The 10,596-nt window shown below is 29.4% G+C and overlaps 1 protein-coding gene across 1 annotated transcript; it reads right to left on the bottom strand.

Moving 5' to 3' along the window:
- Nucleotides 1-2,002: 2,002 nt before the first annotated feature.
- On the bottom strand, nt 2,003-9,103 carry LOC131951226 (uncharacterized). Its single transcript, XM_059313565.1, has 10 exons — nt 8,733-9,103; nt 8,201-8,254; nt 7,797-8,012; nt 7,266-7,362; nt 6,915-7,027; nt 6,472-6,606; nt 6,096-6,330; nt 5,519-5,592; nt 5,029-5,163; nt 2,003-4,752 (listed from the first exon to the last, which is right to left on the bottom strand). Exons 1-10 carry the CDS (start codon nt 9,030-9,032, stop codon nt 3,562-3,564), a joined length of 2,550 nt encoding a protein of 849 aa, XP_059169548.1. The 5' UTR covers nt 9,033-9,103; the 3' UTR covers nt 2,003-3,561.
- Nucleotides 9,104-10,596: the final 1,493 nt, after the last annotated feature.

The raw sequence follows: 10,596 nt of genomic DNA, 5'->3' as shown, positions 1-10,596 counted from the left end.
CTACTAGACTATCAATATATATATATATATATATATATATATATATATATATATATATATATATATATATATATATATATATATACATATAAATGCCTATATATATAGTTTTTTAATTATTCATTTTTATAACTGTATTGGGGCATATTCCTCCATACTTCCCACCACTTGTTTTAATACTTTAACCTTACACACATCACAGCTAAAAGCTTTGAAGGCTGAACATGAAGGACAGTGGGCTGCTGGTTCTGGTGGGATTGATCAGGCCATTGAGAAAGTCTCTGGGAATGTCAACTGGATGAAAGCTAACCAAGAAACCCTGGCAAGCTGGTTGGCGAAATATTAAATCAATTTTAAACCTCGTTAAATTTTACTTTTAGCTTTAGAGATTTTATTGATTTAATTCAGTTTCATTAGTACTTAGAATTTTTTTTTAAACTTTTCAATAAATTATAATTGATTTCTTAATGTTATCTATTATAAAAACTATGGTTAAAAATATAGCTTGACTAAATGAATATTTTTAGATAATGTTAAATTTTAAAAATCTCAACACTCTTTACTGTCTTTAAGAGGTATCACAGTTTTAAGTTTGTAAAAAGGTTTACATTATTATTTAATTTAATCTGGAACCATTTATAACATAATGCTTTTTTTTTACTTTAACAATAGGATGTACATTTTAATGAATTTACTGTACTAGTTCTGGTTTTCAAGAAAACTTAACCAAACAATAATTTACTGTTGTTTTTATTTTGTTAGTGATAAACGACTGTTATTATTGGTTAATCAAACCATGCTGCAAAAGAAATTGATAAAATAAATACAATATAGTCCTATTTGTTGAACTATAATGTTTGTACTGGTCTATCCTATTTCAAATCAACTTGAAGTAAAAAAGAGTTGAAGGTTTATTCCAAAATATTGACAATCAAAAAAAAAGAGAAGTTACTAAACACTGTATGATACATTATATGTGAAATAGTGTGGTGAAGTTCTCTACTGGTAACCCAAAAGTCTCAAGATATGATACTGTTCTGCTGAGTCTGCGTGATGTCCCTGAGTCCACCCATCTCAAATGAGTACTTGACTAATCTTCGGGATGGTAAAGTCAGCTGAGCACACCACTGACTACACTATTCAGTTCATATGCCAAGGGTCATATATGAACACCACTTCGTCTGCCCTATCGATCATTAAGTCTGAGAGGACAACTTTAGTTATTTTATTTTAATATCATTACATGGTGGCACTACAGGGAGTCAGCAACAGGCAAAAGTTTGCTTACGCCTATTTAAATGTATGTATTCCTTATACTTTTGCATTTATTTTCTAAACTGGTAATTGTGTATGCTAAAAATTATGGTAAAAGCATAAAGTTCAGAAGGTTCCAGTAATGACTGGTCATTTCCCACATTAATTAACAAGTGTAGTCAAACAGAGATGTAGGCCCACTTGAAGCTACTTTATGTATGCTACTTTGTCTGGCAATTTCAACTAGGAACCATCACATCTACCCTATTATTCTCCTGTGGCCAGAGCTACACTAGTTGAAAATGTAGTTTAAAGTTCAAGATAAATTAATGCAAATATTTAAAAAAAGGAATTTTTTTTTTAAAATGTTGTAACTATTAGTTCAACTGTAAAAAAGTGATTACACAATTTATATAATTTTAACAGGTGATTACAGAATTCACTCAAACATTTGATTTAGATTGATTATAGTTGAATTTCTGATTGAAAATGAATTGAAAAATAAAAATAAATCATCCATAAGTTTTACTTAACTTGAATTTGATCATTTCTAATAAATCATCTGCTCAATTTTTATAAAAGTATTCTTACTTCTTCAGCTGTCCCAAGTTATTTCTAAAGCTGGCTAAATATCTGAGATTAGCAATTAATTTACTTTTAGCCATATTCAGACTTGGCTGGATACTTCTTACTTTAACTAAAGCCTGGCTTTTGACAAGACAGATGGCAATAAACATGAAAAGGAAAAGAAGATAGGACCATGCTCCTTTAAAATTATCCATTTTATTATATGAAGAAAAAGATCACAACATCAAAATACCCTTCACCAAATACAACTGTAAAATATAATAGGAAATGTCCATTAGAAATTGTTATAGCTACATAATCTAATTGCCTGTCATCCAGACTAACACTAGTTGTCTTATTACCCAATCAAAACAAATTCACAACATACAGATGATCTGCAAAAGTAAATCACAAAGTTTTGGAGTGAACAAAGTATGTTCTGTTTGTAAGTTACACAATCTTTTTGCCTGTCATTCTGACTAACTATCTTATTTCCCAGCCAAAAGAATTCAAAACATGCCAATGTACTAACCTACAAATATAAATCACAAATTTGTGGGGTAAACAAAAGTAAGTTCTGTTTGTAAGTTAATGTCAGCTAAAACTAACTGTGTTCAGAACACTTGAACAAGATTGTATTAATGAGCTATGCCTTATCCCACTCCCAAAAAAAAATACAATATAGATCGCATATTGGTATATAAGCTTTATGCTATATTTTAAGCAGGTGAATAAATATATAATAATAATAGTCCAATAAATATGAGTCTTATCATAAATGATAAAGAATTTAATTTGTTTGTTATATCATCATCATGAGTCAATCTATTTAGTATCTAATTTTAAATTCAGTATCAAAATCTCTTTATTTTTAATTTTTTAATAACTCAATTAGTAACATCAAACTTTGTCTAAAATGGCCTATACAAAAAAGGAAAATTTTCAAAAGCTGTTTGCACGCTTTTGTGAGGAAAGTTTAACTAACTTTAGACTAACAATATATCTTATAATAAAATCTATATTTATCTTTCACACAATTTATGCTCCATTTATTACAAGCACAATCAGTGTAAAGAAGATTCAAACTTTACTGATAAATTTTAGTAGATACCAATGGAAGGAAATGCATTAATATTTCATACACAAAGAAAACCTAATACATTTCACTTCGTCGAAAGAAACTTTTACATATTCTAAATACAGTGACAAAAAATAAATAGTATTCAAAAAAATAATAAATAAAAATATACGCAAATGTAAAACTTAAAAACTCATATTAAAACATGTTCGTTTTTTAAAAAACAGTGTTATATTTGCTAAAATATTATTTAAATACCATAACTAATCTTCATTTAATGAAGGTTTTTACCTTTTGTAGCCTATTTGAATTGACAGAAAGTTTAATAAAATTAAAAAAATACTTTCACTAAATTACAGATTTTTAATTAACTATTTGTTTATTTTGAAGTTAGGTTATTAGTTAGCTAAAAGTCAAAACTTTTTCTGTTCATCTTGATCTGCCTTGTAATCATTTTGTTTACTTGTAGTATCTTGAAAGCTGTCTTTTCCATTTTCTGCAATCTAAACTTTGTTTTTGTTCCTTTTGTACAATAATTTTAACAGGAAAAAAAACTGCATTACTGTTTGGTCACTCACTAATTTATTAATTGACTATTTAGGCTTCAGTAGGATAGTATATTAATTTTAATCATTATGTCCATAATATTTGAATAGCCTAAATCATATGTAAAAAGTAGGTTGCACTACCGTAAGGAAGTTAATTCTGTCTCCAAAAGTCAATCTTTCTGGTTCTTCCCCTGTATTATAAACATGAAAATTACTTTCTTCTGTTATTTCTATAGCAGTTGCATTTGCTGATTCTACACTTGCATTGTCTATGCTTCCATCATCTGACAAGGATTCATCATTGTCTGTCTGATCTACTACTGTTTGTTGAGAAGAAGTCATTAAATATACTTCAGAATGTGACTGTAACGTGCATTTTATTATTTGTCCAACACATGGTAAAATATTTCCTCTGTCTATCATTGATTCAACTGATTCTACATGTGCATTGTCTAAGCTGACATCATATAAGAAGGGTTCAACATTATCTGTCTGATGTACTACTGTTCGTTGAGAAGAAGTCATCAAATATACTTCATATGGCGACTGTAACTTGCATTTTATTATTTGTCCAACACCTGGTAAAATATTTCTTCTGTCTACCATCGGTTCAACTGATTCTACATTTGCATTGTCTATGCTGCCATCATATAAATTGGGGTCACTGTGTGTCTGATGTACTACTGTTCGTTGAGAAGAAGTCATCAAATATACTTCAAACGGTGACTGTAACTTGCATTTTATTATTTGTCCAACATCTGGTAATATATTTTCTCTGTCTACAATTGATTCAACTTGTATGTAATCATCTTCAGATGAACTGGAGGATATGCACCCGCTACCTTGTGACTTTTTTTGACAAACCAATATTTGTCCAAAATGAAGTGACTTTTCTCCATTGTTTTCTCTCAATTCACTAGTTGATTTTATACTTGTTGTATTATCTTCTCTTGCTCCATTTTCATGTTCAGATATCTCTCTCAAGCTAATTCTCTCTGTATCAGCTTGGATTGAGATTACCTCACCTACTTGCATAGAGTCCTGGTCAAGATCAGGAGAAACCATTGTATTTAATATTTTAACATTATCATCAACAGACACAGCAGTTTCATTTAGTTTTCTACAACACTGGCTGAATATTTTAGAAAAATGTTCAGCTTTTTCTTTGTCTGCAAACTTGACTTGCAGACATTTTTCCCTGGGTTCAGACTGTGTTACGTTAGCCCAATATGTGTAGGATTCATCATCTTTTTGAAGTAGCTTCATATCAGATGTAATATGATGATCAGCACAAATTGAGTTATCCTAAAAACAAAAATACATTTTAATGTCCAACAACATCCATCTAACACCCTAGAGATTCTTAAAATTTTAACTGAAAATATTTAAAATTGATACTATGATAACAAACATAATATATTATATAATAAAAAACACTCATGAATGTAATAGAACCATGACCAAGTTTTGTCAATGTATAATGATACTTATAGAAGTACATTTCTAGACTTACATCGAATAGGATTTCAAAGTGGATTTTTTTCAAACCATAAAGATAAAGGCTAAAACAAATAAACTAACCTTATTCCTTCTCATGATAATCTTAAATTGGAGGGAATTTTTCTTTTTTAGAATTATGAGAACTCCCATACATATTGTTATCCATTTTCTATTCGTATTGTCAAAGTAACTCAACTGGCTTTCTTCTCCAAATATCTAAATAAATGTTTCTTTATTAATAAAGGAAAAAACTACATATTAATGCATTTAATAGGATTACATTATATTAGAGTTAATATAAGACTAAACTTGCATATTTTGCATCTTTTGGAATTTTTGTCTTCTGATATTTCTAAGGATTAATTTCTTAGTTCATTTTTATTAAATAATCCAACTTAAAAATCTTTTATCCTACTGGCATAATAAATAAAAAATTTTACTTGTAGCTGTTAAGATATAGTATGTCAGGGTTTTATATAGTATTAGCCTAATATTCTCTGATTTGATAAGTTACTTTTTAAGTCACAAAAGAAATATTGCTGATGTATTAAAGAGTTTCTATTCAGTTCACCTCTACATAGCTATCTTCTTCTGTATTTTCTTGAGATAACGTTGAACTGTTTTGGTTCACTGTTTCTCTCACATCTGCAAGAAAATATTATTTATATTTTGGTAATTAGAGATTATTCACTAAAAACCTCATGGCAAAACTTGTAATCATGCACATTTACCATATGAGCTAGGCATTTAATAATTATATTAATCTTTACTTTTAGGGAAAGGTTTTATAAAAAGTTTTCACTACTAGAAATCATCTATACAGTATGTCGCATAACTTAAGGTGAGGGTAGAAATAGGAGTTTTGTGGCAATATTCTAAGTGGGTAAGTGGGCACAAGCTAATTAGACACATGTGACCTACATATCTTGTGTGCTCAGTATAAAAATATTAAACGCATATTAATTTACATTGGATATATAATGTTTTTACTTGGTGGGCCAGGTTCAGCTTTAAGGCTGATTCTTTTGTATTAGATAATTACATTATGAATTTTATCTCTATACCACAGTAAAAAGTGCAGTAATAATTAATAAAACAACTTTAAATTTTTTTAAAAAGAACAAGATTATTTATAATTGTAAAATTACCAAAATTTGGAGCATCTTCAACAGTCTGGCTTTCTTTTAGTCTTTTGGAGCATTGGTCAAATACTTCAGCAAAATGAGTAGCTTTTTCCATGTTACCAAACCTAACTTTTAAACAAAGTCCACTATGCTCAGATTGTTCATCCTTTACCCAATATGTAAGAGATTTTTTATTCAAATCTTTGATCGTCACTTTCATTTGGCATGTAATCAGATGATTAACACAAATGGAATTACCCTAAATCAAGAAATAATGCTTTTCATTTTAATAATTGTTTCAAAAAAAAATTTAAATTTAAATCCCTATGCAGATACTGTTTATATTACTCTATTTTTAGTTAACAATTTTTAAAATCATGTAATATTTAGGACTGTTTACCCTTTTATTTCTCATCATAATTCTGTCCTGAGGAGAATTTTCACTTTTAAGAATTTTAAGAGTTCCTGCACCTATTTTTCTCCATTTCTTAAATTCTTTGTCAAAATAGGACAAACGGCATTCAACTTTGAATATCTAAAGACAAGATTTAATAAATGAGAAATTTCCTTTGTTTACCTATGCCTAAAAACTTTAGAAAATAATGCAAAATAAATCAAAAATAGAAGAAAACTTAAAGTAAAAAGTAAAATTAAACTTTTTAATAACAATAAATAAATGGAAAAATTCAACATAAGCCAGAAATTTAATTTAAATTCATATTGTCTTGTTCCACCCAGCTATTAATCTACAACAGATATAGTCTATTCATGCAAATGTTCCTACTAACACACAGATATGGTGTTGCAACGCAGTTGATATATTTTAAACCTAGGTAAATTTACCTGTGTGTAATTGCTGTCTTCATGCACATTTTCCTCATTCTGTTGTGGAATATCTAATGTCACTGCAGGACTATGTCTTACTGGGCTCCTGGATACATCAGCAGTGGTATCATCTGGTCAAATAAATTAAAATTATTTCTGTTTAAAACAAAAGGTGCTTTTGACTGATTTATAATTTACAGCTTGTTCAAAATGTTCACACATGTGTAAAATGATTGTTTTTGATGATTTAGCTCATTTTAAACTCTGTTAGGCTTATATAACAGAAAACTTTAGATTTTAATTAACATTAACCACTAAATACTTGATACACAAGTTACGCTACATCTAAGGGAGATAATAAACTTTTACCTTTCTGTTGACCCTGCTCATAAGAATGATTCCCTTCAACCTTGGAAGAAGTATACACTGGTAGGGGTCTGATTATGTCTTGTGTTTCTTGGAATTTCTATAGTGAAATATATCGATTCATGTAATCTATTAAAATATAGCTGCACTAAAGAAAAAAACAATGTTTACTTTTTCCCTTCACCTTTTTTTAAAATAATTTTAATCTCTCTTTCAGAAATGTAGAATCATATGCCACATTATATAAATAGTAAATATGCTAACATACATATTAATAATACATATTTTATATAACTGTTCAGCTTCTACAACATACTTTTTGTAAAAAACATTTTTATTTTCAATAGAATACTTTCTTTAAAAATAGATCTATATTATAATATTCAAATCCACTTCACCAAGAGGGACACATATAAACCTAACTAAATTTATATTATTTACACATGTAAACCAAACTAAATTATTTACTTGTGTATAAAAATGTGAATATGTAGGCCTACTTGCAAAGTGTGTTTACAAACAGCTAAAACTTACTGGTAGGGATAAAGACTCTCTGCTGTTTGGCTGGTCAGAGTGGCAAATTTCATGAGGTCTAAAAATCCAAGCATATCTTTCTTGTTGGCATTTTTCAATCCCCTGACGAAGTTGCTCTCTCAGAATTGTGAGTTTTCTACTAGGTTTACCTGGATTCATTTGAGCAGATGGCGTAGGAGGGGAGATAATGCTGGTTTTCAATTGATTACTAACACACTGTAAAAAAAAAACATAAAATTTGGAGAAGAGGGAATATTAATTTTTCAATACAGTTTCATCACCAGAATTTGTATGTATTCATGCATATATTTTTATTTTATTTTTAAAAAAAATTATCTTTTTAGTTTTAGTCCTGTGTGGATAGATGAAGTCATATAAATTCAAAACAAACATAGCCTACTAACCTTTATTTCATCTAGAATTAACTTTTTCTCCTCAGTGCTCTCTTTGATGTGATTCTAAACAATGAAAACAAACTTTGTTTTTAACAAAATAGATTTTCTTATGCATTTGTAAATTATCAAGACACAAAACTGGACTTAAGAAAAAAAAAATATTCCATTCTCAGAAGTGTTTTTGTTCATATTTGATAATAAAATAATCAATTATCATATGAATATTTGATCAAGTTAGGATAAAAAAAAATGTCTTCACCATTTTATCTCTGTTTATAAAAGGATTATTTTTTTGGTATTTTTTTTTAAATGAGAAATGAATTTCATAAGTCAAGTTATACATTTTATAAATAACATTAAAACAAGAGAGGAGGTTGTGGATCATCTTACTGAGACCAAGCATGTAAAGATACTCTTTCTTAAAGAAAAATGATAGGTATCTTGTATCTTAACTCTCTAGCTAGCTATTATTTCAGGAATTTATCAAATTTTAATCTATTATTTCAAATTTTGTTTTATTTTTTAAACGAGAATTACTAACAGTGAACTCAGCTGTAGATTTGATATTTTGTTCCACAACATCTCTAAATGAACCAGAATATTGTGAGAAATTGTCTGCCATTAAATTGTTGCTTTCAATTAGTTCTTTACGCTTTTGGGATACACGTCTATGCAGTGCATCTCTCCGTTCTCTTGCCTCATCTTGACTGTTGGCTAGGTCAGTCCCAAGACTTTCTAGCTGTTGGTTAACACATCTCAGCACTGGGTAAAGACTACCATCCTGGTCATCAGTTTCCATTCTAGTCTGATGGCATAAAAATCTGATTGCTTTACTATACATATATAGGGTGACAAGAAGGATGCGCAACAGAAAACCATGCACAAAAAAGTGTACAAGGGGATTTTTGTTGTCTTAAATCGAGCATTTATATACATTAACAAAGAATAATCACAAGTAATTGTAGCTTAATAAAACGTATTTCCACAAAAAATGAAAAAAATGTAAGTGTTTTAGTATAATTGTTTTGTATTTGTGCATTTTTCTGTTTGCGCGTTTTTCCGATTGCTCATTTTTCTGGGAACCCATATTTAGGCTTATTGTATGACTTGAGTAAGATTTATAGTAAAGCTCTGGACACAAAAATCTTTAGTTCAGGTCTCAGGCTTGAGTCATGAGAATATAGCTCAGCCCTGTGAGTTCTGGTAAGAGTGAGTAAAGGCGGCTGGGCATGGTGCTGAACACACTATCCCTTCATATGGTAAGATCATTGAAAGAGCCAAATGTCCCTTGGACCGCCATTAAGAATTAACTAGAAAAGTTGGTATTTTGAGTAATTTACCATTAGATTATCACTCAATTTTTTTTTAATAACATTTTATTTTTTAATTTAGGATTTTGTAGTAGTCTAATAAAGTAAATAAAAAGGAAAGAATCTTCTTTAGACCTAGCAATCTATATTTTTTTACCACAGCATATGAAAGGAATGGTGTGGTAAGCATTGTGCCTAGCCACCTTTACTTTTCCCAAATTTAAGTCAGATACCCATCAGTGTTGGTTGGACTCAGGAACATCCAACATTCACAAGTCCGGAACCGAGATCAAAACTCAAGACCTCAGGCTAGCAGCCTTATGCTCTACCATTTGACAATACCATCCCATAGTAGCCAAATAGCTAGTGAATATTGATGATTTATAGTTGAAGGATTATAGATTGTGTTAGGATTTGTTAGAGGCTAGATACATTTATGTGATACATTTTGCCTATCCAAAACAATATTACAAGGCACAGTGCCAGGAAGAAGAAGAACTGTAAGACAAAGACGACATGGATGGATGACATCAAAGATTGGACTGGGCTGACTGTCTCAGAAATAATAAGAGTGGCAGAAGAAGGAAAATTATAAGGTCAAGTATGGTGTTCAAATAAACCCAATAAAATAAAAGTTAAGGGATGTTGATGATTGATAATGATGATTGATGATGATGATGATGAGATTTTCTATTTTTACCTGGCTCAGTGTTAGAGGAAAATGACAACAATCACCTGTGTAGACCTAACATAACTTTCTGTGTGTGAATGTTGATCTCTTCTACTGGTACTAGTTGTCTCTATGCGTTCATATGGATTGTCAATTATTTCAGATGTTTTCACTGACATGTCATCTAAAGGAAAATATTTTAAATTTTACAAATCAAAAAATTATTTTATTTAAATATTTATTTAAATAATAAGGGTATTTTTCCAGAAGTTAAATTTACATATATAAATTTACATATATGGCAAAAAAAATCTATAAATAATTTTTGATTTTTAAATAATTTTTATTTAAATGTAGTTTAGATCAACGATGTTTAGATAGAACTGTAAGGGGCTGCAACTCTTGCTTACCTTGTTGATCATGAT

Source organism: Physella acuta, unplaced genomic scaffold (assembly GCF_028476545.2).
Source record: "Physella acuta isolate Inbredline_101_S28 unplaced genomic scaffold, ASM2847654v3 ptg000804l, whole genome shotgun sequence".
NCBI lineage: Eukaryota > Metazoa > Mollusca > Gastropoda > Physidae > Physella > Physella acuta.
The sequence above is the reverse complement of the archived record's forward strand: the minus strand, read 5'-3'. Positions and strand labels throughout refer to the sequence as shown.

Coding starts and splice junctions, on each gene's coding strand:
- LOC131951226 (XM_059313565.1), bottom strand. CDS start 9,032: ATGTATAGTAAAGCAATCAGATTTTTATGCCATCAGACTAGAATGGAA. Junction 6,607..6,914: donor AAGACAGCAATTACACACAG/GTAAATTTACCT, acceptor TCTTGTCTTTAG/ATATTCAAAGTTGAATGCCG. Junction 6,331..6,471: donor TTATGATGAGAAATAAAAGG/GTAAACAGTCCT, acceptor TTCTTGATTTAG/GGTAATTCCATTTGTGTTAA.